We start from the raw sequence: 26,858 nt of genomic DNA, 5'->3' as shown, positions 1-26,858 counted from the left end.
TTGCATGAAGGAAGGACAAAGCCTGCGATGGGATGTGCTGTCCTGATGGACAACGGGAAGAAAGATAGCTGGGGCTCGGCGTGTATGGGAGGAAACTCTTTAAAACCTGGATGGAGTAGGAGCAGACTTGATGGAGGGATGAGTAATGAAGGAGTGTTTGAACGGAACTAATCAGTCCCATCTTCTTTCAAAAGACCTCATTTAGTTTAATTTAGCAGCGTGTAAATTTAGAGCCAATCAAAGGAAATACTTCTCCAGCCTGCGTGCTGGCAGGCAGCTCGGCTCCTACCCCGGCGCGAGAACAAGCGAGCCGAACACGGCCGATGGGTGCGAGCCTCGTGCTGGGGGTCAGCACGAGCGTGGTTAACACAGAGCGGGTAAAGACACCCCCAGCTCCCTGCTGAGGTGGCTGGTGGCCGCAGGAGCAGGGCCCTTCCTTCCCTTTCTCCCCCCCCCGTGTATTTCCAACGTGTGTTCTGTGTTCGGGGGTACCGAGGGCCGTGCTCCTCTGCCAGCCGAGCGGAGCCGGCCAGCGCTCGGAGCAGGCGGGGGAAGGCTCGTGCTGCAGAGCTGCTGAGTAAATCTTGTTCATCTCTGCAAAACGCTGTTTTCCTCCAGCAAAGCATTTAGAGAAATGCCTGATAGTTTGATGGCTTATGGTTCTGTTTAATTTGAATTAATGCAGCTATTTTTTGTGCTTTAAACGAGGCACGCGCATGGCAAACTGTGGCAGGATTGCAACTGAATTTTGTCTTTCCCTGAAGTTATGATCCACGCAGGTAGCGCAAGGATTTTATACAAGAGTTGCTGGTCTCTTCACATTTTCCAGGAGATGTATAAGCACCTGCAGGGTCAGTATAGACTGCTTTGTCATTACCTGTTATAAACTCTATTAGCAGTAAATTTGGCACCTTTGCTGTAGTTGTGCCCCCCCGAGGAGACCTGTGAACTAACACCTACAGGTGTTTTATGTGGCTTGCTGTCTCACACCCTTACACCTATGCTGTGCTGAAAAATGTTGTATAAAGAATGCTGAAACGTGTGAAAATTTGCACTAAAATGTTCTTGGTTCGTTCTCCTTTGCTCTGCAGGCAGGTGGCAATGTCTCACTGGGCTGGTGCCCCCCCCGCTGCTGCCAAGGTCGGCCTGCTGGTCTTGCTGGTTTCTGCGGTGTGCTCCCGGACAAGCCTAAGCGAGAGAGTTCCTGTAAGTGTCAGTGCTCTGTCTGCAAAGGGTTGTTCAGGGGCTTGCCTCTCCGGTGGGGTGACAGCCCCCTGGTCCAGCTGTAAAGCCACGCAGGACGTTGCAGCAGCTGCTCAATCCCCTCTTCCCTCCTCAAGAGTCGATCTTCAATAACACAGTTTCAGAAGGGCTTCTTTCTTTTCTGTTTGCCTCAACCCCAGGAAATCCAGAAAATGCTCAATGAAAAGGTTTTGTAAAGGGAACAATAGGACTCGGGCAGCTCTCGTTTGCTGGGTGGCCCACTTTCTGTTTGGAGCTGTCATACATCTCCTGTGCAAGAGCCAAAGCTGATGATGAGGTCTAGTGGCAAGAGGAGATGGCCTCGATTGTTCTTCTCGCTGTGTCTCTGAGTCACTGCAAGTGAGTCAGGTTTAGAAGAGCACCCTCTCGGGTCCTTGAGTCTCACTTGGATTTTGCTACTTGCGGTGTTACTGGGGAGCTGCAGTTGAGGTGGGGGGAAGCTGTCCGCCCTTTGCCCTCACGGCTGTGCAGAATTACCCCGCGTTGGATTCTTCCCGGCCCTGCTAGATCTCATCTGGAAAGCTTCCTCCAGGAGCCTGCAGGACAGACGCTGTACGTTCTGTAGGCCAGTGCCCAGGAGCCGTGTGCGGTCATGTACGGACGGGGGAATGTGTCGTAATTCCAGGGAGGGCAGGGAGGAGGCTGGAGGTGGAGCACAGGCATCTGAAGTTGGGGAAAAGGCTGGAGGACAAGCCTTTGGCAGGCAGCCGGACCTGGGAGATCAGGCGCCTGATGAATTCAGTGGGCAGTTCACTCTCAGATCACCTTGCCTTGCACGCCTTCTCCATTGGCTCTGTGGTGGCCACGTCGCTGAAAACAGGCTGCAGGTTGTCTCAGCTGTCCCTGCTGAGGTTTCTCAGCTTGTTGTAGTGGATTTCAGGCTGACGGAGCAAGGAGGAGTTCTGCCTTTAAGGAAATTTCCATCGATCTTTAGAAAACGTCTTTCCTTTTACTGTTTTAATTGTGAAAACAAACCAAAAAAGATTCTACTTACTGATGCAATTTGTCGCCCTGCGTAAATGAAGAATTGCTTGTGTGGTGTTGCCTTTTGTCCCCGCTCGGGAAGCGCTAATGACAACAGGGTACTGCAGAGCAGTCGTGGGCCAAGCGGCGGCCGTAACATTTAAATGAGCCAAGTCACATCCTTGTACCCGTCCAGACGTTTAGACCACAGCTCTTCCCTTGAGCGGAGGCTGTAAACATCAGCTATCTCCGTTAAGTGTTTCAACAGATACAACGGTTGGAGGCCTGTTGGTAAATTTACAATGGACTGTATCGTTAAGTCCCTCTTGGATGATAATAGAGCAGCACCAATAAGCTAAGTAATAACTGCCCTCACTCGTTTATTTTAGTCCTGTTGAGCCTCGGCTCAGAAAATGTTAACATTGATTTTCATCAGTGGGACCTGTTTTTTTATGTTTATGATTGTTACTGAGCTTTAACCATTTGCCATAATTTTAACAATTTGGAGCCTCTAATGCACTAAGCCGGAGTAGGAGTTAAGCTCTGCTTTTCCAGGGTATTTCTGAGATTTCAATCCCTTTTGACAGACAGAATAAAAACATTGTATAGATTTGTCAACCATCTTAATGTGTTACCACTGTCATGGCTAATTGTATGTGTTTTGCTCGGGCTGATGTTTCTCCTGCTCAGAAACACTCTCCAAGACTGGATAATAGATATTTATATGCAAAGCATCCAGATTCTGCCAGTAAATATGCACACATTTTTTCCAAGAAGTGGAAGAAGTGAAGGCAGAGCGTGGCCTGAAATTTCCAGTTAACCTCTTAATTGACTTCTTTTTTCTCCCCCTGTGGAAATATTCTGAGGATTGATATCACACTTCATGAAGAGAGCTGCAACTCTTATTCTAATTGCCAACAATTAGGAATCATCTTTCCCTGTAGGCTGTTTTGGGGAAATTATTCAGTGGTGTCGTTCTTGGCAATATCAGCAGCTGATAATGCTCCCTGCCACAGAAACGGAGCTATCTGGGTGATTAGCCTGGGCTGGCTTATCTGTTCCTCTGAAAACCAGAATAGCAAAGCCCTGCTTCCCGAGCACTTACCAGCCTGCTATGAGATAGTACGAGCCTGGTACTCACTATGCACTCCTAATAATTTTGTCCGTTGAAGTTTTCATTGACTCCCACCAGCTCCCTAGGGAGGGTTCCAGTGCACGGTGGGGTTTCCCTAGGGGCAAGCATTTTTTTCCTGCTTTTCATCCCTGTTTTTCCCTTTGTGCAATGCCACGTTACTCGTGCTAACTGTTCTGCTGCACCTCTGCGTCCGTGTGCACCGTTTGCAAGGTAAGTGGTGAGGAGGTGGCTGCCTCATTTCAGAGGGCTTTTAGGGCACTGGCACGCGTGAAGGAGAGGATGCTCGCGTTTTTATCGTGCGGGCAATCGGGTGTGTTTTCCCCGTGTCCTATTTTGGAAATAGCTGAACTATTTTAGCTGAAATCTTCTCCAAGCCTGAAATAAATGCATTTAAGAAGAAGGAAAAAAAAAATCATCAACAACAAAAAAACAACGCTTGAGGCGTTCTACTAGTGTGGAAAATTTCAGCTGAAAAAGTTAAAGTTTGACATAGTTTTAGGCAAGGGAAAACAGGGTCTTGGAATGTTACACAACCCTAGTAACAGTCAGGGCTCCTTGCTCTGACTCTAAGATAGGTGAGGCTCTGCAAAAGCTTGTTCTAAGCCTGCAGCCCGCACTGGAATAGGAAATAAGCAGTGTTGCTTTGTTCAGCACAAATGTCGTGCTAGTTATGCATGTTTAACCTTTAATATACTTTAAATCTAAATTTAACCATGTGGAAAGAATCTCGGATGTCAAAAAAAAAAAAATCTGCTGGTGAGGGAAAAATTTTGTATTCTCAGCCGGCACTAAATTACCCAGATGCGATTGCTAATGAGCTGAATCTCTTCTGTCCAAAAGGAATTTGCCCTTACCAAAATAGAAGAGAGCGACATAAAAGATGACAGCGGGGAAGAGCCAATAGCAGACGATGACGCTGATCCCGAAGACCTGGAAGTGTTTTACCCCACACATCAATGGCAAACTCTCCGTCCAGGTAACGCGCTGCTGACTAATTATAGCGTCCCTCCGAAACCCCGTCCGACACCGCCGGCAGAAGCCTTGCAGAAAACTAAAAATACCTGTTTGTTCCCATGACAATGTGTTCTTTTGCTGCTGTTCAGACAAAGAGGTGCAGACCCAGTGACCCAGCACAGAGAAAAGCCACTCTCACCAAACCTGCCGGCAACAGGAGTGGTTGCCAAAGTGCCTTCGGTTCACCAGGGCAGGTCGAGCGGGCTGCCAGTCAAATTGTAGGTGGTGATGTGTCTCTGTCACTAGCTCCAAAGCTCTTTCTATCTCTGTGTGCCTGTCAGGGGACAGATTTTATATCCTTTATTGGCACGCAATATCAGGTCTGCTGTGCTCCACTGTGGATTGATGAAATGCTGCTCAGTGGCAATCTGATTAAGAATTGTCACTGTAACACTACACAGCTTCTTAACAATGGGTTTTCTGTTCCTTAGCTGTATGAAATCCAGCTTTTATCCCTCCAACCTTAACCCATACGTCCCACAAAAAAAACCTCTTCCCTTATTTTGGGTTGATATCTTTTATTAGACTTGTATGGGACATGTATGGTGAGAAGACACCAGCTGAGCGAGCTGCTTCACTGCAAAAACACATACTCTGGGCAAGGCTCTGAAGAGGAAGAGGCCTTTTAAACACACACAGATGCATGTGCACACACATTTCAGTAATTAGGGCGATCAGTAAGCCTGCCTTTGTGGTTTCGGACGAGGTGTTTAATCCACTTGTGCTTTGGTGTCCTCGCGTATGCGTGGCTGCAATACCTTTGCACCTCAGAAGAGTGAACTAAGTAGTAATTAATTTTTACAAAGTGCTCTGAATTTCAAAGAGCTCTATCCAGTGCTCGGTATTATTATTGAAAGAATAAATATGGGATCCATTTGTCTTGAAATTTCTGCCAGATAGAGCAAAATGACTTTTTCAAATGCAAATCTTTCTATAACATAACAGTCTAGCAAAAGGCCCTAACTTTCACAAAGCTGCAGTATACACTTACATTTCATTTTCCTACCATTATGTATGGAAGGCGTGTGGTGTCCCTACTCAGTATGCAGACTGGCAGATCCCCACCACCCTTGCTGGAGCAGAATATGGATGTATTTGCAGTTATTATAAATGTCATTGCCGTTTTTGTTCCGAAGTGCCTTTTCCATTGTTTGGGTGTTTTGTTCCGCTTTATTTTTGTAGCAGTTCCACATCAGGTACGTGCAGTAAAGGACTTATGGAACTGGGGAGCTTGTCAACATTCACAGGGTGCTCTAAGGGAAGAATTTCAATTCTTGCTGTAAAAGGCTTACCTGGGGGCCTGCCTCATTGTCTAGTCATGACAGGTCCTCATTACAGGTGCGCGTGCAGGCTTTGGTTCAAAACATATGGGAAAAAGGAGTCTTCCCTGGCTTCGCCCCCGCCAGTCTCTTTTTTTGTCTCCTGCAGTTTCACTGGGGTGAAATCCTGCGTGTGGCTGTGTGACTCGCATAGTTAGCACGTGCGTTTGGGTCAGTTAACAGGAACACAGGTTGGCAGCACAACAGGTCTGGTGGTTCTGCACCTTCACTCGTTTTCTGCTCTGATTCCTCACGCTCGTAGCTGAACACCCTCCTGGCTGCCCCAGCTGGGGTGTGCTTGACACTGGCTGAGGGAAGCTGCACTCAGATGCTCAGAAATTTGCTTTCCTCTGCCCAGCTCTCCAGGATGCCCTCCCATCTTCCGTTGTCTCCATGTAGCCAACTCTGCCCATCTCTTCCAGTGGAAGCAAACTTCGCTCAGTCTTTGGGTCTTCAATTTTAAATAGCAGAAGGGAGCTCCGAGTTACCTCGCCCCTGCCGCACTCCTGTTTCATCTTGTTCCTGTTCTGAGCCTAACACCTGATCTTTACACTCCTCTCCAGTCCCGTGGTTGCTCACATTTCATACGTGTATTTCCAGTTTTATTCTGCTGTTTTTCCTAGTTCCTTGCTGCTAATTGCATCAAAATGCATTCCCACTGAGACTGCAGCAGTGTCATCAACCTGTAACCTGTCAGATGGCTCCACAAAATTCAACTGTTACTGTATGTGTGATGCTGCTTTGTACAGTTGTTCCCTCGCTGCCTAAAACGCGAGCTGGATTTTGATCAAATTCTTCCTGTGCTTTGTGCGCGCTTCAAGCTGCTGGAGGTAGCTGGATGCAAACACGGAGAGACAGTTACCCGAAGAGCTCTGCCGCCTGTAATCGGGAAGCGGGGAGATCAGCTGTCTCTTCTGCCAGCCAGCTGGGCAGCTGACGGGCTGTGGAAAGGTTGGTGAGACTTCACAAAGTCCTTTAACGTATTTGTTAGGCATTGCTTCTTTTTCACATGGCACTAAATAATGCACCAGGTACTGTTGGGTTAGGTGGAAAGGATACGCGCTCCTTGGAAAGTCTCCCAGCTCCTCCACGTGTCTTTGAGGTGTCATCGGAGGCAATGATGAAGATGTCTGCAGGGCTTTTCTCTCTGCTCTTGGTTTGCACCTGCAGGTTACCTGGGTTTTAATGAGTGGGGCTGCAGCATCCTCTGCATGGGGATGCTGCCTGTGATTGCATCATTCCTCATCTCAGCTTCCATCATGGAGACAGATAGTTTTTTTTGAAGTTGTGCTTCCTATATTATTATTATTATTATTTTCCTTTTTAAAGGCACTTGTACCAGATGATAGTGCCTTTATGAGTCAGAAGCTCTCTGGAGAAACCTAGCTGAAGTGGCCTGCTTTGCTGTTCCTTATGCTGAGCTTTTCCAAGCGCGTGGAGGTGAGCCTGCCTGCACACAGGAACTCCCTACTGGTTTTCAAGGTACTCTTTGGCTGTGGGAACCAAAGGCTGCTCCTTAGTCTTTGGGGCAGCAGAGATGACGGGGAACACTGGAGAGTGGTCTTGTTGAAGAGGGGAATCTGCGAGGCGGGGACCTCTTGTGGTTATTTGGACGGTCACGATGACAAAACTGTCCTTGAGATTACTGCACTCACAGCTGTTCTGGTCTTCTATGTCAAACTGACAGTTTTCTTTGCACTCCTGCATATAAATGCGTGTATTCCATGTTTCCAGGTGACCTCAAACCTGCCACACGGCGTCCTAGGGCACATTAATGCTTCATTTCCAAGGCACCACTTATTTCTGTCATTTGGGCACTTTGCTAAACAAAACACAGGGAAGCATCGGGTGAGAGCCATTCCTGCTGATGACTGAAAATCGGATTGCTCTGATCAGCTAATCACATCACCGACCAGCAGATTTCTCCACCTGACATTAGCATTGGAAGTTGCTCCTCTGGGAAGGCCTTGCTGTGAAGGTCAGGCCAAAGGATGTGGTGGCAAACTCCGTGGAGAGCCACATTATCTGAGGTCCTAAATGCCAGGAAACTTAGCGCGTGAATTTAAGAAGGCCGTGCTGGTTTGTAGCAAAGGTTTATGTCAGTCCAGCAGCTTGTCTGGGCCATGGCAAGGGCAGAAGCCTGGGGCAGAACATCAGAGCAGTGGATGTGTGTAGTGCTGTGCCCTGTGCTTCCTGCAGCTGCCCCAGCTCAGGGTTTGTGGGGAGCAGGGCTGAGCAATCCTTCTGGGCTGGTTTCAGTGATTTGATCTTTTTTTTTGTTTCTTTCTTTGTTCATTATCGCTGAGGTTTGTGTTCTTAGCTAGCCCTTTTCTTCTTTGACTTTTTCTCTCCATGGAGTTTCTGGAGACCTGTGTAATCCTCTTGCTGCTTTGAAGAAGCAGAAAAGGCAAGTGTTTAATTGGGAAAAGAAGAGGGGGTTAATCATCACCTCCCTTAGCAGCGACCAGCAAGGCGGGGGGGAGCCTGGGCTGCACGGTGCTGCTGGGCTGCGTGCACCTCGGTGGCAGCAGCACTTTGGTATTCCCCAGCGCGGCAGGAGCTCGCTGGCAGGTTTCTGAGCTGTCAGCTTAATGTTGTGAATTAATGTGTCCAGTCTCCAAATCCAAATGGATCGAATGAGAGCCTCATCTGCTGAAAATATCAAAATATTTGCAGTCTCCTGTGCATGCCTGCCATTTGAGAGGAACCAGCACTGGGGCACGGAAAGGCTTCCTTTGGTCCAGAGCCGCGGGACTGGAGCAGCAGAGCAGAATCCTGTGCTGGTGGCTGCAGTGCTGCAGCGTCGGGTCTCTCTCAGGTTCGGGCACCAAGTCCTGGCATCCGCTCAGGTGCAGCATACGCTACGGGAGCTGGGCTGGCCTTTGGCTGTGGTTAACCGTGTGACTTGCAGAGCCCCGTGCTGATACCTGCAGTTACCCCATAGCGTTTGCACTGTGCAGTCATTTTCCTAAGTGCCTAATTATATTGCAGGTTAAAAAAAATAAGAAGCCATGACTGCCGCTCTTGATCAAATTGCAAGAGAGAAGTTGATGTGAGCATGCTGCTGTTGCTGCTTCTGTGAAGATGAAACCATCTTAAGTTCAGCAGGGAGCTGATGATACATCACTTAGCATTTAAATATCCGTGGCTGCAGCTTCCAAAGGTCCTCGGGCTGCTTTCTCTGTCAGTACTATCTCTGCTGTTGATGTTTGTCCCAGGTCTTCCTGGGTCTCATTTGCTGCACAAACAAGGCTTTATGCATGTGGAGACATGGCCCTCAACGACAACATCCGCATTGGGAGTTAATTTTAGAAGCTCCTTTGAAAGTCTTGCTGTGATGCTGGGGGAAAGAGACTGGGGCTGGGGAATAACGGGGTCCAGCTTCGTTATCAGCCTGCCTTTCAGGAGATCTCAGCCTCCAACGGAGCCAGCGCGGCTGTAAGCTGGGAAGAGCTTTTTAAAGCTGGGTGGAGAAGGTGACAGCAGGAGCAGGTTGTGCACACAGAGCCGCAGGGTGCCCTGCCAGTCTCTGTCACTCTCCTCCCCATCCAAAGGGCCCCCCTGGCTCAGCGGTCCCGTGCCAGACCCATCCCACAGCCTGGCTGGCTCTGGGTGGGCGTCTTGCTTGTGTCGCTCACTGGGGTGGCCTGACCTGCCTCCTGCTAATTGCTTTGCTGAATTAATGAATCTGCCCAAATCTCTGGCTTCTGGGTGACCCCGACCTGCCTCAGGCAGTGGTAGGCAGGTCTCTGAAATATCTGTGTCAGCACTGGCAAGGGGGGGCTGTGAGAGGTGCCGGTGAGCCACGAGGGTACGCTTGTTTTTGCAAAGCCTGACGTGCGTGAACCTCATTTGTACCAGATGAAATGCTGCTTTTCCAGTTCTTTTATTTGCTTTTCTTTTTGAACTAGTTACTGCTCTGCAGAAGGGAGAAATCTCGGCTGTGGTGTTGTTACAGCGGGCTCTGGCCAGCAACAGGGACTGCTGCAGGCTGGTCGCAGCCGACAGGAAAGCCCAGGCAGTCCTGAGAGCAATTGCAAATGCTCAGAGCTTGGCGTTATGGCTGCTGCTAGCTCTCCTGCCTGCTTTTCCATCTCTCCTTGTGCTTTTGATATCCGAAAAGTATTTCATGCCTCTAAATCTGGTTTCTTACCGCATGCCTTTGTGCTCCCTTCTCTCAGCTTCCCCATCCTCATGTGCTTCTCACCCTCACGGCCCAGGAAGGACGATCCACTTCAGGCTGCCTTCCTTACAAGTTCCTGCCCAATTCTTCCTTACACCAGAAGTCTTTTCGGACAAAGGTGCCGGGCTGAAACCTCCTGTGCCGCTTCTGGCTCTGGTGGGATGCGCTGGAAGGCAAGAGCGTAAAGCAAAGCAAGATCTCAGCGCTGATGCTCAGATGGCATGTGGAGAGGTTTGTGAAACCTCTGTTTGAGTAGGTACCCTGTGAAGGATGCCCGCTCTCGGAGGTGGAAGTGCAGACTGTAAAACAGCTTTCAGCCTCCTGCTGAGGTGCCGTCGTGGCCGCAGCTGTGGAGGTGCTGGGAACATCATTGCCTCGGGCCCAGGTAGCGGAAAGAGCCGTGGCTGTTACTGGGTCCTCGGGCACCAAGCTGACCTTTGCCAGCCACCAGAGGTGCAGAGCCTTTTCCTGTCTCACCATGCAGTACAAAACCAGACAGCAGCACTCCGTAGGCCAGCAACTGAACACGCACATTTAAAAACAACCCGACGAACAAAACAACAACGGAAGAAACGCTGAAAGAACCTCCCACAGAAGACAACTGATGGGACAGGTGCACCAGTGGAGCCGTGGGTAGCTTTTTCTGCTCGGTGCTGCGGGAGGGGCAGGTTGGTGCCGCACACGGGAGCTCGGCAGGCACCGTCCTGGCTGCGGGGTCGTTTCCTCGTCTGCTTCTCTGTGACCTGGGAGGTTTTGCGGCCAATGTTCTGGCCAGCATGTCCGTGACGGTGTCAGCTTCAGAGAAGTGAACCGGGAGCCGTTTTTTTTCCCCAAACCCAGACAAAGGTTTGCTGGCTTCTCTAACACACAGCCAGTACTTTTTTGTCAATTAGGTCCAGCATTTGAACTCTGCACTGCTGCATTTCCACATGAGACAAGCCGGTGACTCCTGCCCGCTGCTTGTAGGACGCCGCCCCCCCGCAGCGTGTTAGTGGTTGGTTTGAAGCAGCGGTAATCCAGGTGACGGAGGTGCTGCAGGTTCAAGGGCTTTTTTTGTGTGCAGCAATAGGAGGTTAGGCTGCATTTTCTCCAAATGTTTTCGGAGCTGGCTTTAATGATGCTCTGACTGGTGTTGCAGTGTAAACGTAGCATTAGCTACGAGAGTAAGCATGCCAGCTGTATGGCAGTAGGTGTAAGCAGTGGGAATCATTCACATAGTTAAATTTACGTTGTTTTGGAAGGGAAAAAATGCTTTGAAAGGCGAGATGGTTTCCCAGACAGGGGAGATCTCATTCCTCTCTTTTAATCTTTTTTTTAGCTGAGCCGGGGATGATTTGAGCTGCTGAGAGATGCTTCAGTGTGTGCTGGGTGATGAGAAATATCTTGCCATGGTTTTTATGTGCGAGCATGCTATATTTTCTGTAATAATGTTAATAACCTTCGTGTGACTGTTTAGAAGGATGAACCTCATTAAAGAAGAGGTATTTAATAACAGGCCTATTTTTATCTCTGTCTTTATCTAACAGTCTGTGTATTTATTTCAAGCTTGTAACGGTGCTTTGGAAGAAAAATGTTTTCCCTCTTGGAAGACATTTGGGAGTGCATCCAGCCTCGGTAATCTTGAATTGCCAGTCTGAGTGCCTTCCCTTCTCCTGTGGCCAGAGTCATCGTTTCTGAGCCCTTCGTACGAGGCGCGGATGTGGCCATAGCCTCAGTGTCTGCTGGCGGTCCCAGTTGTGTTTGTCGAGTTCACAATGTTGTCTTCTTCATAATTAGGGAGAAAATATTTTTCCCATGGTCCTGCTCTGGCTGTTCCTTCCTGTATGTGCCCGCAGACTCTGCTTACTAGAATTTCTAGGAAACTGACTGTAGGTGGGTGAGCACAAAGATATTTTCTGGGCACTCGGCACACGGTGAAATGGCTCCTGAGAGGAACATTTCATCCTGGTCCTTCACAGTTCATGGCTACAATCAGTGCTCTTGCTCAGATGAGGCTGCAACTATTCTTTTTAATTTTTCCATACTTTTATTTATGGGGTCACAGTATGAACAGATTCTCTTTTTCCACAAAGCCTTTCCAGAGCCAGGTGCTCTGCCTCCTCCGTTCTGGCTTAAAAGCACCTTGCTCTTCTGAGGAACAGTCTCCATATCCATCATGCTGTCCTGATTTGGCAGAGTATTTTCTTTGCTCTCTGCCCTCCCTTCATTTTAGAAGCTGCAAGGAATTTGTCTGAGATGTAAATTAAAGCAGCTATTTGATGTTTCGTGAAGTCTCGAAGCTTGTTTTGCATTTGTTCTTCCTTGAGCGCACCAAAACAAATGTCACTGCTTTACTGCGACAGCTTCCTCTAGCATCTCAAGGAAAATTCGGAGTTAAGAAATAGATATCTGTTTTTTCCAGCTCTGCTCTACCAGCATAAGCTTGGGAAAGAAATGTAACCTCCCTGGGTCTGTCTTGACGTTTTGTAGAGCTCACTCCAGTTGACTGGAAGAACCTCACAGAACTGTATTCAAGTTTAATTTTTTATTAAATATTTACATCTTGGAAGGAGTAAGCACGGTGGCGTTGGCAATTCTAATTAGGGGTAACATTTCTGATTCAAAATCTCTCTCTTCAACTCGGATTTTTTTCTCTCTCCCGATTTTCTCCCTGCTCCTTAAGACTGCAGGAAGTTTCGCTTGGGTCATTCACTTGCACCAGGATGTTACCTGAATACGGAATTAATGTATGCAGCCTGTCACTTGGCATTTCTTCTGTTCTTCTGCCGGAGATCTCCCAGGGTTGTAAAGACCTTGCAAGCAGCAATGGCAATAACAGGACTGTGCCTATGATCCTACAAAGTAAAAGAAAAAGCATCAAGCTGCTTGTCTCTGCCATCACTGCAGGGTGTGAATAAATAGATCTAGCCAACAATTTACATTTTAACCCCGGACCAGGTTTTATTTTTAGCATGTGTCTTGCAGCCCAAGTGAAACCTTTCTGCTTCTGTCTGGTGGTGTTTCCAAAAGCACCTTTTAAGTTATCTTCAAGACCGTTTTTAAGATGCATTTACCTTTTTGATATAATCTGCTTATTATTTGACACGAAGCCCCCCTGTTCTTCATCCATCACACTGCCATTTAACCTGCTGACCAGCTTCCTGGTAATTACAGCTGCCTCCCTCTTCTGCACTTGGCAATGTGCGGAAGCGATTCGACCGCTCGCTATCTCGAGTGCAGAGCTGTAACAAGGCGGCAGATGATGAAGGACCTGGGGGCCCTGGGGAGCGCGGGGTTGAACGCAGACCAACAGTGTGCCTTGGGGCAGCGGTGGCCAGCGCCTCCTGGGCTGCGTGAGGGACAGCACTGCCAGCAGAGCGAGGGCAAGGAGCCTTCCTCTCCTGCCCGCAGCGCCCCGTCGCAGGAGAAGAGGTTATGGGAACAAAATGAAACAGAAGGAATTCTGTTTAAGTGTAGAAAAATCTGTTGTAGTGTGGGGTGATGGAACGCTGGAGCAGGTTGTCAGGAGAGGTGGTGGAATCCCCATCCTTGGAGATGTCCAGAAGCCAAATGGGCACAGTCCTGGGCAGCGGACGTGCGGTGGCCCTGCCTGAGCAGGGCTTGGGCTGGATGATCTCCGAGGGGCCTTGCAGGACTCTGTAGGACGGTGCCTTTCCTAAGACTGAAGATCTCATCTGGGCTCCACAGAGAGCTGCTAATCCTGCTGGTGGTGCTGACTGTTCCGTCCCGCCAACATCAGCTGAAACCCAAACGAAGCAAACATGGGAAGAGTTGCCGCAGACCCCACTGAAGAGAGGCAATGAAGCGGTGACTGGGACCAGCTGCTGTGGGGATGTGGGGCTGAGCAGGGCTGGAGCCTGAGGCCAGAGTGAAGGCACCCTCGGGGACCAGAGCCTTTGCTGGAAGATGAGGCAAGAAGCTTTTCACTGTTCTCATCCTAAGTCCTGTTTTATCGTCTTTCCACCTACTTTGATCTCCTCAGGTGCTCTTTTCCAAAGCTTTACCTTCCCTTCCAGAAGGGAAAAGACCTGTCCTGCAAGAGGAGCAGAGCGAGGCTGCAGCCAGAGGAGAGCTGGTTCCTTTGCCCTGCTGCCTGCAGGAAAGGCTGGGTTTGCTGGCAAGGAGAAGAGAAGGAAAAGCCGAGGCTCGTCCAAATCAAGCTGTGTTGGTGAGAGGTGTTAATGCAGCCGCTCTGCGGGGAGCGAGTGTGTGTGCTCCCCTTCATTTCCTACAACAAAGGCCCTCGGGATAGGTCAAGCCACCTACGCTGCCTGTTTTCACTGTTCACTCTCATCTATACTCAATAAAAAAAAACATGCCACACGTAATTTTTCTTGAAGTGGACTAGAGGTGGCCCACGTGATTTCTTTTGTCTCCTCCGCAGTGCAGACGATGCAGGCAGGGTGGGACGACAGCATCTTTGTCAAGCACCCACCCACAGCCCAGGGCACTGCCCATGTACAGCCTGAGTGCGAAGGTGAATTTCTTTCAGACTTAAGCATACCCTGCAGACAGGTAAAACACGACACTCCATAAAGACCACGCTTGAGGAAGGTTGTGTCCAAGGTCTACAAGCTAAATGCGGGGCCCTTGAGATGCACTTCACAGGGAGCAGAGCTGGGCAGCCTCACACAGAGCTGGAGGTGCCTCCCTACGACAGCTGCTGCTTCTCTGCTTCGGTCCAGTCCGTGGAGGAGGGCCCAAAGGACGCTGCTGCTGCTTCACGGTGAGCCCTGCAGAGCCAGCACGTGAGGAGATGGTCTGTACTTGGCTGTGCCTCCCCTGGGCAGTGCTGCTTCAATCACTCATCCCTCCACACGCTGCTAGAGCTCTGTATCGAGTGGAGATGTGTGTACTTGGGGGGGTAGGCTAACCCCAACCGTTCGCTTGTCAGGTGTCAGGCAGGATTTGCAGCACTGGCAGCTGGGGAGGAAAGCTGTTATTAAGTGTAACATAGCACCTTGGATACAGAAAGCATGGGGAGACAATAAATACAGACTTCCATAATGTCATTTTATAGTGTCACTCTTCAGAATATATTAAGACTTAGTTGCAGCGATGCCTACAGTTTCTAGTTGAATCAGTAAATTCTGATCATTAGCTCCAGCGCTTGTTTTGACCCAGTTTGTTTAAAGAAAGAGCAAATATCAGAGGCACAGGGGCTCCTCGGTTACTTTCATTGCCAGCTGGTTGGTTGGTGTTTGTTTTTTTTCAGTGTAAGTCCCGCAGTTGTTAGGTTTGCTGCTAACACCCCAGTCAGACAGTGCTTGTCTGGGAGGACGGACCCGCAGAGCGAAGCGTTGCAGAGATGCGAGCCCTGGGAAGCGCAGGCACCAAAGACCTGTCTTAATTACTGCAGCTTCCCGTGGGGACTGCACGGAAACGGGAAGAGAAGAGCTGAAACGAGGAGGGATGTGACTGTTACCTCAGAGCAACCTCGATGCCTTTTCATCCCACCCTGGTATCATTCCAGCTTGTAAACAGAGCCCTGGACGGCTTTAGGATGGCTGGGGGTGCAGAGGAGTTCAGAGGAACTTCCTTAACTACAAAAAGGTGGTTGCTAAAGCTGCTGGCTCAAAGAGTCGTTCGCTGTCACTTTGCTGCAGGTGTTTGCTGTTGGGAACGCACCGTGTTGTTGGTTCTGAGAAAGGCACGGATGTTTTTCAAGCATCGCTTAGTCTTCAGATGAAATCACGCCTCTTTCTCCGAGTTTCTCGTGGACACAAACCGCAGAGCGGCGTGCTTGTGGACCTTTACCCCCCACGCTCAGCACTTACTTGTCCAGGACGGAAGAAAATGAGTTCAAGCGCAACCTTGCAATAATTTATTGTGTTCCTGCATTTAAGGGCAAAATTTAAGTTGCCAAAAGCAGATGTTTGCTTGCTCCTTTTTTAGCTCTCCAAGTACTTTCTGCGTGCTTGATTGATGGACGTCCCTGTTACGTTAATAGCTGGGCTTTGCAGAAAGCTGTTATTACCAGGAGAATTTGGTGTGGGTTTCAGTTTTTCTTCTTGCATTGAAAATCCATTATTAATGTCTTTTTAAGAAAAAGGGCTTCAATTCAGGCATTTTGCTTTGATTTCTCAGGCTCTTTCGCAACTGTCTTCTCTTAGGCACTTTAAAAAAAATCAATGTTACAAGCGTTCTTTATATTTTACCGTGTGGCCGAGGGTTTCTGCTTCTCGCTATTGATTTCTAATTGTGTTGCAGGACATTTGGGTGCACACAAATTGCCATGTGACGGATTACTTTATATGTGTCTTCCCAGTCATCGAGTTGGCTTTTTGCATGTTCTGTCTTGCAGGACGCTGCCGAGCCTGGGAGCCAGCTGGGGAGCTTTGCCTCCTCGTAGCCCCTGAGCCCTGGGGCTCCTGACCCCGACTGTGACCGACCGTCCACGTAAAGTGTTCCGGTGGGGTTTGGTGCGCCTCTGGGTTGGGCACGGAGGTGTCTCTGTGTGGTCTCCTGTCCTGCGTTGTCACCGCAGGTTTGTTCTGCGCTGGCTTCTTAGACAGCCTCGAGTCCTGTGTCGTAGGAACATAACGGGGTGTCGTGCTTCTCCTCGGGGCCGTCATTACACATCTCCAGCTCTGGCTCGGTGCTGGTGCCAACCCTTCCGTTCCCCTTTGGGTCAGCTCTGCTAGCAGCCCTTAGCTTCAGAGGGGCCAAGTCCAAGTCTTGGTGTGGAAACTGCCCCGTCTGGAGCTGCTGTAAAACCCGATGTGCAGACAGAGGCACGCGGGGGGTGCCAGCACTGTGGGCATCTCCGTTTGAGAGCCTGACGGGCCTGAAGGGGAGCGGGAGGAATGGCACGGCTTGGCACATCCACGTCCTCCCGCTGCGCCGGGCGGCCCCGCTCCGTTCCCCCAGGCAGGTGTGGACGTGTTTGCTGCTCCATCTGCATGCAAGAAGGACGTCTCCAGCCCCGGTGTGTTAGCAGCACAGGCTCCACGTCTGCCTGGTGGTTTGGTCGCAATATGTGAGGGGTGTGGGCATACAGCACATTGCTGCCGGGTGGATGGAGGTGTTTACTCGTCGAGCTTATCTTCAGCAAGCTTCAAGTCCTGCTCTTCACGGAGACCGCTTTTAGCTTCTAAGGAGTTAGCTGCTGTAATTCATCCATCCGCGCTGGGAACCAGAGCAAAAAGGTGTCTCTGGAGGAGCATCGCGGGCTGCTGGTGGTTTGAGCCCGCTCTCAGGACGCTGCCAGCCTGAGACCTGCCTGCTGACGGCGGTGCTGGAGCCGGCAGTCGGGAGGGGGACGGCATGCATAACGACGGGCAGGCTTCGACCTTGCCGCTGGAACTTAGTTAGCAATTCCGTTGATGTTCTGGAAACGAAAATATAATTCAGGCCACCTTCTCCTCCAAGCTGACCCTGAGAATCTGCGAGGAGAAGAACTGCTGAATAATTAGGGTCCTTATTTTTTTCCCCTCTTTTTGCCAGAGTTACTGCTCAGTGTTGAACTGCGCCGTAAAGTGTCATTAGTTTCCTTGAACTTATTGGTCCAAGTGTTCTTTGCATTAATATAATTACGTAAATTGCAGTCTCATTAATCACAGCACATTCTGCAGCATATCACTGTCTCGCCTTATTTTGCAGATGCTCTGGCTGGTGGGAACCTCTGTAACCCTAGCCAGAGGGTACCGAGTGGCCGTAACACTTTCCCTGTGTTGTGTGCTTGTCTTTAACTCCTGCTTTGTGCTTGCCTGCTCTTACCCCTAGCACCCCGCAGTGTCTGCCAGCTCTGCCGTGGCCTCGGAGGAGGACAGCTGGGGCGAGGTAGGTTCCTTGCGAGGGACTTTTGCCATGCCGTGTCTCTGCCTGCTGCCACGTCCTCCTGGGACTGTAGCAGTGCTGTCACACCAGAGGCCAGGCTTTTGTGAAGCTCCTGGCGTTGTGATCAGTACCCAGAGCCCAGGCTCTTGCTCGGGGGAGTGCTTCAGGGCCATTTGATGCTGCTGCAGCTCTGTCTCCGTGGCAGAGCTCTCAGCCTTCCTGGCAATGTAAATTCTCCTGGCTGCATGCTAAAATTACACAGAGTTATTGATTTATCTTTGAGAGGATTTCCTTCCCAAGGGACGTTTCTGGCCATCGTAATGATTTAGCTCTTCTGCGAGTGCAGAATTTGTAGCAGAGCAGAGCTGTCCTCCTGCCTGTCAGCCCGCAGCCCCAGATCATGCTCCTGCAAAGAAGAGGGCACTTTGCACGTGGGAGGCTGCAGCTCCTGCCCTGGTGTTTGTGCCATGGCATCAACGTTATTACCTGGGACTTGGGACAAAGGCAGCCCTGAGGCTGGCACGTGGCTAGCACGAAGCCATGCCAGCACTAATGCACCCAGGCTCGTACGAACTCATGAATTCTTTTACAGAGCTCCAGGTTGGTGCTGTACAGCTGGAAGATAAACCCCCAGATGTCAAGGGGGCGTGCAGGGGAAGGTGTCTGTCAGGAAGGGAGGACTGGGGTGGGAGCAGCCTTGCCTGGGACAGAGGGAGCGTGTGCCAGGGGTGGCTTGCTGGAACGTATTCAGGCACTTGCAGTTTGTATCACTTGAATGGCTCTACCGTGACCGATGCCAAAGATATTAGCAGGGGTATGATGGGAACAGGATCGTGCAAATGAGTTTTTTTTTTCTCTGAAGATGCAGGTTACAGCCTCTGTCCTTTGCTTTCTGCTGACTCACCCATGGAGCATCACTTAAAAGCAGCCCAGGCAATTTCCATTTCAGCCTCCTGCTGGAGCAGCTGAGGAGGCAAAGCCAATTCCGTACCTCCACCACCGGTCTTCTCGGCGTTACCCTGAAATCAGTCTGGTGGTAATCCGTGGTTAAACTGCTGAGCACCATCAGCAGACCCTTCAGGAACTGGGGCAGATGTTGTACCTAATGTATATGGAAAGGAAAGGACAAGACTGATGTCTTGGGAGTGAAAGCACCTCCCCGTAGGTTCCCTGCTGCGGGTTTGGACCCGACCTCTGCTGCAGCATGTGCACAAGGCCCTGAACAAAATGCAGAGCTGCTCATGTACACATTATTATTATTATTTTTAAAGAAGCATCTCCCATTCCCCCATCGAGGCCCAGGGAGAATGTCAATTTGTTTTGCTATGAACTAAGAGCGGCACAACTACTTTCTTTCTCGGTGATCTATCTGCGAGATAAAACAAGTCCTTAGCGCCTGTCTTAAATACTGCAGTGTTGACAAGTTCTCTCGACAAAAATTAGGCTAATGTCCCTTACGACTGCATTAGCTATAGAAATGAGGCTTTAAATTGAAGTTTAGGAAAGCACTATACCAACACGCTCTCCAAGGCATCTCCTTATTCCAGCTTTTATTATTGAAATTCATTCTCACTCTAGCTTGGCAGCAGAGCTGGCAGACGGTGCCTTCGCTGCGTTCTGCTCGTCTCGCAGCCGTGCCTTTCGGGTCAGGCACCTCGCAGGGTGTAACCGGGGAGATGTTGTCCAGCTGCCTGCGGACCTGCACTCTCTTGGCTCTGGTGGATGCTGTAGGCTGGGGGATGCTTGGGTGCTGGGATGTAACGTGGCCGCTGCGGTGCAGGCGTGCGCCGGGCCAGCTGACACGCGTCTCGTGGCCAGGCAGTCCGAGTCAACACGCCGCGTGCTCTGCCAGCAGCACAGCGTGTCCTGAAACGCTCCCAGGGATGGCTGGAGCTGCGAAGAGGGAGGTTGCTTTTCCTCTGTGGTACGTGTCTGCCTTTTCCATTTCAGCCTTGATTGCTTTACGTATGCAGAAGTTGGGGAGAGGAACAGCGACCACTGAGAGCCAGTCGTGAAGAACCCCTGCTGAAGCTTCCCAGCCTTCCCCTCAAAAACAGTCTTGCTTTTTTATTTTTTTTATTTATATTTTTTTTATTGCCCCTTTCTCCTCCTTTTGCACAATCTTAGGGTTCAGCTTCTCTTTTCCAGCCACGGATTCAGCGTGACCAAGCTTAGGACCCCTGCGTCGAGCGCCAGTGTTGGTCCTGCCGGATTATCCCTCCTGAGAGAGCAGTTGTCCTTGTCATGCCTCTGCATCGCCGGGTTCCTTGAGGGCAATTTTCTCTGCCCTTGTGTTCATCTGTGGTGGTCATATCAGTGCTCATTGGAGAGAGAAAGAGAGGCTCTTTGAGGGTCATTTCTCCTTCTCCAGGGCAGATGTTGAAGACAGCTGTGGCTGGTGATTTTTTTGGAGGTGGAAATCTCTTTCACAGTAAAGAAGCCAGTGCTGCCTAGCTCAGGAAAAGTATCTGACCATTAGATTCCTAAAATTAGGCAGGATAAATATCATCCCCTGTTCCTTCTGTTAGATTCTCAATTCTCCTGGTCATCCTCATTTTTCTTTTCTGCCTGCCTTCTGCATTGATCTTCCCGGAATGTAGATAAGCATGCAGCATCCCAGATGGGCTTTCAAGTGTAACAAATACACCTGTGGGACGACAATTATTTAACAGGTTGCAGTGACATTACGAAGTAGTTTAGGCTTAGGAATAAATAACCTGGGGAGCTGGTGAGGGATTACAACTGGCTTTTGCAAATAATGGTTCTGTTTGATGCCGACGTGGTGAGGCAGAGGTCAGTCCGGCGTCCGTGCAGCCCAGCGTGCCGTTTGATAGCTGAAATGATCCGAGCGTGGCTGCACACCTCCCACCTCTGCTTTTCGTCTGCTGCCTGGACCTTTGGGGGATTAAACTCTCCAGACTGCTAGCATTCCCAGAATCGAGCCCAATATGAGAACAGAAAATAAATTAAGTGCTTCATATAGAATCACTAAACACATGCATCACGCTGTAACCAAGGCCGTGTGGTAATGCATAAGAAATGACTGGCTCAAAGCCGGAGCGAAAGTTTTGCTTATAAAGTAAAAACATGTTTCTGCCAGTTTTACAAAAGGGCAGCTCTTCCTCCTTCCTCCACGCTATTATTTTTTTTTTCCTGGTGCATTTCCTGCTGCTGTAGTGCAAGCGAGAGAGAAGCCTTTGCAGAGAGGGAGGTGGAAGGGCAGAAGCACTTGTTGCGAGGAGCTCCGTGTCATCTGAAGCTTTTCTCTCTTGGCAGCAGCAGCAGATACATCAACAGATGCTACAGGAGTGACTCCCATCAGAGAGGCACCATATGTCCTCTCGGAGCCCTCCCATCGCTCCTTCCCGAAGACTTCCTCGCTAGCATCTGCCTCCGCTCCCATCGTTCGCTGTCTCAGAGCACCCCAGAAAGCAGCAGACGCCTTGCAGGAGACGCGTTCTCTGCCCTGCGCCTGGCCACCGGCTCTCTCGTCCTGTGCGGTTCCTCCTGCCACGAGATGTTGGAGTTTTGCTGGCTTTTCAGCCTGGCAGCCAGCTCGGCTCTTGTTTTGCTCTCCTGGAGGCCAAGCCGAGCCAAGGCAGCAGGTGGGTTTGGCAGGAGCTGGAGCCCGGCGCTCGCGGGGCACAGCGAGTTTGAATAACCCGGCTCCCGGTGCTCGCCGGTAATTGAGAGAGCACAAATAGTGCTGCAGTGGGAGAGAGCTGGCTCGGCTCACATTGGCAGTCGTTAGCAGCGGTCCAGCTGAGTGTCCAAATTTAACTGATGCTTTCGCATGTCTAACCAAGTATTACTTATTGGAGGGCGCCTTCCTCGCAGGGCTTTGTTCTCCTTTAGCTGCAGGTCGAATCACAGAAGGAGGGGTTGGATGCTGAAGACATTTTAACAACATTTTCATTATATATGCTGAGAGAAACAAATGACAAAGACCTCCCTGCACTAGAACAACAGAGGAGCTTTAAATCCTTTTCCAGATAAACAGGCGTTTGAGCTGTAGGCCTGACGGATGGTGTTTAAAGGCCTCATCATTACTGCAGCAAGCAAGCTGTTGCCATTAAAATCGTATGATGCAAGACAGATGAAGTGCTCCAGGAGTTTGCCGTGGGCACTCGTCTCTCCGTAATCCTGGTTTTAGGGCGCCCTGAGTGCTCTGAGCCCACTCAGCAATCCCCGTGGCATCAGCCAGCGGAAGGCAACGTCCCAGGAAGCACCAGTAAGCAACTTGCATCTCACCAAGCGAGAGGTGAATGGAGAACGGCTCGTTCCTCGCGCACTGGTCATGGTCTAAATCCAGCAGAAACTGGGGCTGCTTCCCTGGGACCCCTGGGTGAGAGCAGAGAGTGGCCCCCTGGGGTGTGTCCATGCCGCGGTGTGGGGTTCTCCTGGGGGTGGCTTTGCTGCCAGCAGCTGGGAGCGGGTTCACCCTTGGTTTCAGATGGCTCTGTCCCTGCTCGGAGCGGAGCAAAAGCCGGGTTGGAGATTCTGCATTTAGCCATCACCGTTTTGGCAGGCTGACTCGCAGGGTGTTTATTAGCATAGCTCGGAGTATTACAGGAAGAATTTGTCAGATAAACGGACCAACTAAGTGTCTTTTATGTGAAACATCCTTGTTGTTTTTTTTTTAAACTGTTCATGCAGTCTCTCGATAATTCATCAGAGTCAGCCATTCCTGGAAGACGCTGGTGCAAGATGCTGCTGGCAGCTAGTGAGCTCAAAGGGATGCAGCCCCTACCTCTGGCAGTCTGGGGGGTATCGATGCCCGTAACCCTGTAGTAATCCTGTGCTCATGCAATTTAGAACAGTTTTCCTTATTTTGAGTAAGAAGTTAAATACCTGAGACTTTGGGGTTTGGTAGCTTTACGCTGCAGCAGTGCTACCCTGTAGGAAGGCCTGGGAGTCCTTCTGGAGCACAGGGGCATGGCCGTGCACCCCACGGGGCTTCCCACCGTGCTCGCCCATGGCGCAGCCCCGCGGGTGAGTTCCCCTCAGCACCACCAAGCCTGGGAGCAGGCCCGTCGTGCTCCGCGTTTGTCCGTGCACACTGGAAAACAAAACAATTTGAGTTGTTGTTTGCTCTTGCCATAAGGACAAAACTCCTCTGTCATGGTTTCCTCTGCAATCCCAAGAAGTGATGGCTCTTTGTTCTTGTAGGTACTTTGCACAGCAGGATCTTTGTCCGTACCAAGGTCTCCCAGGTGCAATAATAACACCAAATAGCGGCGATGAAACCAGCGGGACGCTGCACAAACTTTTTGTTTGCAGGCAGAGGCAGCCCAGGGATGCTGTCAGCCATCCAGGCAGCCCTGGAAGAGATGCGATCCCCTACAGCTGCCACAAGCACATCCTTAAGAAACAGTTTATGAACATGGCATGCGTATAGGAGTTATAAAAAAGAGTTTCTGATTAATTACGGTGGGTAATTAGAGCCCCTGCTGTCGCTGACTGTGCAGCCCTGACAAGGCAGGGAGCGGTGGGCAGCAAGTAGGACCGGCCTTCACAAAGGCTGTCATTTCCCAGCAGAAGTGCAGAACTGGTGGAACACAGAGGGGCCGTAGGATCTGCGTGAAGCTCTCAATCCAGCACCACGGGAGCTGACATCTCAGCCTGAACGTGCATGCTGGAGCAGGAGCTTCCTCGCTGCCTGCGCTGCGAACGAGGGGCAGTGGGAAGGCACAGAATCGCCTAGGTTGGAAGAGACCTCCAAGGTCACCCAGTCCAACCTCTGACCTTACACTAACGAGTCCTCCACTAAACCATATCCCTAAGCTCTGCATCTAAACGTCTTTTAAAGACCTCCAGGGATGGTGGCTGAACCTCTTCCCTGGGCAGCCCATTCCAGTGCCTAACAAATGCCTGGGGCTGCTGGGGCAGCTTCTGCGGGGAGCTTTGGGGCCTCGTGCTGTTAAACCCAACCCTAAGGGTGATAAACAGCGCATTAATTCCCTTTCCAGGTGGCACTTACCTGGGAGGAGCTGGGAGTGCTGGATGAACCAATACAGAAAGCGAAGCAGAAAAGGGGAAAAAAAAAGTGCAGGAAATAGCAAAATGAGATTCAGGCTCTGTGCTTCCTCTTCCCATCAGTAATCCATCTCTTCTTGACCTGTGCCTGCTACTCATCTTCTCTTCCTTTTGTATGTAAAAATGTTCTGTTTTGAAATAACAAGCAGTCCGAGGAGTGCTGTGACTCAGCCGGACGGCAAAAAACCCAGGCTCTGGCTGCCTCCTGGCTCACCACTGCTAACCAGTGAGGCCGGAGTCGGAGCACACACACCAAACCCCTCCAGATTAAGGCTGGTTCCTGTGATTTTCTGTGAGCACAGCATTCAGCGTGGGAAACGGGCGTCAGAGCTCACCTGCTGCTCCTGTCAAATCCCACCTGCTCCGCAGGCAGAGCCCGCAGCAGCGCGGGCAGCCTGGGAGGTGCCGGGGCTGTCATCAGCACCCTGCCTGAGCATCCCTGGGCAAGTTGTCCCCTGGGCTCTGTCCCCTGCGCCCTGCAGCAAAGAGGCTGCGGCTCTTTCTGATCTGAGCCGCACCGGGGATAATCCTGGTGTCGCCGCTCGCTCGTTATGGCATTTCGGAGCTTCAGGGGACACCGGGATGCCCCGGCATCCCTTCAGTGCCCGGCCGTGGCACTGGTGGTTCCTGGGCCGCAGCAGAGGGAAGCTGTGCCGCTTCCTGGGGTTTGTCTCCTCGTGCTTTTTAATCATTATTTTATTTGAAGGTGGAGATGTGGTGTCATCAGATCACTTCTTGAGGATGCTCTGCCAGTCTTGTGCAGCCTTGTTGTTTTCGGTATTGCAGCACTGCCCGTTTGTTTTGCTGGGAACATTCAGGTATCGATTTGCAGATTCTTTTGTTGCCTGTGTCAGAGAGAAAGTGCCTTCCCGTCACTCTCCTGCACGGAAACGAACAAAGAGCAAGGAAAGGTAGATCTTATCTGATGCTCTCAGACACCGAGGTGATTTCCAAGAACTGTGGAGCCAGCCTCTGACTTGTAGCGGTGGGTTGTTTTCCCTCTGAATAGATATTTCATTGTTTTTCCAGTGGCAAATGAGGATGCTGGCTTGGGGAGCGAGCAGACAGGAGGATGTGAAGGAGCGGGGACCGAGGGGCTGCCTGATGCTGTAGTGCCCTGTTCCTGCTGGCAGAGGCCATCCCAGAGCAACGCTCTGCTGCCGGGGGCAGGACAGAGCAGGGGGGTGTTCCTGGCACAATCTCACGTCCGTGTTGTGCTGCTCGTGCTGGGCACATCGATGGACCACAGCTGGAGTTGGGGGCAGGCAGGAGATGGGGAAGCTTAGTGGGATATTGCAGACCTCTGCATGAGGTCTGCATGTGCATACATGATATAAGGCTTCCCCCATTACTTTAATGCCTTCTTACTGCTGTATATCGAGTTGTGGCACCGCCTTGTCCCCGTGCAGAGATGCCAAACCAGGCCAGCAGTGGCCAGCACTAACCGGGTGCAGTACTGGAAGGGTGCTGGGCAGGACTGCGCCTTTCTTTTTCATGAGGGAACGTGGCTGGCATTTGATCCTTGTCTAGGAAAGGAGAGGTGGGCTCACCTGGGTATTACGTGACACCTTCAGCACAGCAGCTCCCGGCCTTTAGATACTCCGTGTATACCATGCCTGCTTCTTCCCTTAGCTGTGCGCGATGGGCGTGTGGTGTGTTTTCCGTTTGTTTATTTATGTGTGGTCTTGTTTTCAGCCCCTGCAAAACTTGATATAGGTACAGAGCTTCAGAAACGTACACATAACAGAATAATAGATAACTGTGATTTGGTTACAAGGCAATAATTTAAGCCGACAGGTTTAGCTGATAACATAAAACACAAGAGAGAAATAGGATCAGTTTATAAATGTCAGCAGAACCCCCGAGAGTGAGTTGCTGCCTCGAAGCTGACTCTGGTGCAGTTACTCCATCTAATATATTATAAGGAGGAATAAACGGATGTCTGAAAAAATCTGGCTGTCCAAGATTAAAAGAATAGGGCTATAAATTAAATTCTTCCTCGGTGTCACTTTAAGCAACTTCCAAGACAGACAGGACGCATCCGAGCATGACGAATGCTCAGGCACCAGGAGACCTCCGAAACCCAGCACGCTTCGGGCACGCCGCTCGTGTCCGACCTCGGCAGCCTGCTTAGAGCTGGGGGCTTCTTTTCCTGGACGAGCAGAGCAAGCCCAAGCTGATGCCAATTGTGCTTGTTCCAATCATTTAAATTACGGTCTAAAAAATTCCAAGAGCCGAGAAATTAATTAAATGGAAACCCCTCCTTCCCCATGGAGGGAACGAGGCAGGGGGATGCAGGAGATGGAGCAGCTGAAGGATTTTGAGGTGTCTGCAAGGTGAGGCCGTGTGGGAGCTGCGTGATGCAGTGCTCAGGCGCGCGGCGCGTACCTGTTCGGGTAATCAGCTGCTAGTTTTCTGAGGCATCAAGCAGAAAAAAGGTCAGAAAATCACCTAAATGTAAAATTGTTACAGTTTTTAATTGAGTTTAGGTTTCCAAATGCAACTTAATACAAACAATAAGTAAAAATGAATTCCTCTAGGAAAAAAAAGCTATTAAGGGTATGATTCTGTATCAACAGAACGTTAAGCTGGGTAATTGCTTACATATGTATAGCTTCGGTGCATGCTCCTAGTTGTTGAATAGTATCAAATTATAGGAATCAAAGAGAATCAACTGTTTTTAAGGGAAATGTCTAGAAGCTACATACTGAAACAAGATTAAAATTCAAGACTTCCAGCTTCCTCGTTCAAATCAGCAATTTTAATCACATTATTCAAGTCAACCCACCCTGAAACACACTTTATGAATAATACTTTAAAATATCCCAAACTAAACAAGACAGAAAACCTCACCCGGCTCAAACATCTGGAATATTTTAAGTGGCTGCACAGATCTTTTTACTGCAAACAGAGATGTCTTTCCTGGTTTGTTTAATAAGGCAATATGTTTGTCCTGCTGTGGCATGAACCTGTGCTGCTGTGCACAGTGGCAAGAAGAAATTCCTGCAGCAATGAATGCTGTTTAAATACATCAGAGCCGAGATTCCTGCTCTGGGGTTTGGACAGCCTTAGTCAAATTTTGTTTAGGAAAGTGTGAAGAAGCGGAAGTGGAAAGGTTTGTGGCTTCTCTGATGGCAGCATCCTTAATTCAGTCATGCTGGATTTG

At 50.1% G+C, this 26,858-nt stretch overlaps 1 protein-coding gene across 1 annotated transcript in view; it reads left to right on the top strand.

Annotated features, from left to right (window-relative positions):
- Positions 1 to 26,858, top strand: part of SIL1 (SIL1 nucleotide exchange factor) — an 89,752-nt gene that overhangs the window by 18,868 nt on the left and 44,026 nt on the right. Inside the window, exons 3-4 of the mRNA XM_035338307.1 lie at positions 1,092 to 1,206; positions 4,202 to 4,337. Coding sequence (XP_035194198.1) covers positions 1,102 to 1,206; positions 4,202 to 4,337 — 241 coding nt within the window. The 5' untranslated portion in view covers positions 1,092 to 1,101. The remainder of the gene's footprint in view (positions 1 to 1,091; positions 1,207 to 4,201; positions 4,338 to 26,858) is intronic.

This window comes from Oxyura jamaicensis, chromosome 13, assembly GCF_011077185.1.
Source record: "Oxyura jamaicensis isolate SHBP4307 breed ruddy duck chromosome 13, BPBGC_Ojam_1.0, whole genome shotgun sequence".
NCBI classification, from domain to species: Eukaryota; Metazoa; Chordata; class Aves; order Anseriformes; family Anatidae; genus Oxyura; species Oxyura jamaicensis.
The sequence above is the reverse complement of the archived record's forward strand: the minus strand, read 5'-3'. Positions and strand labels throughout refer to the sequence as shown.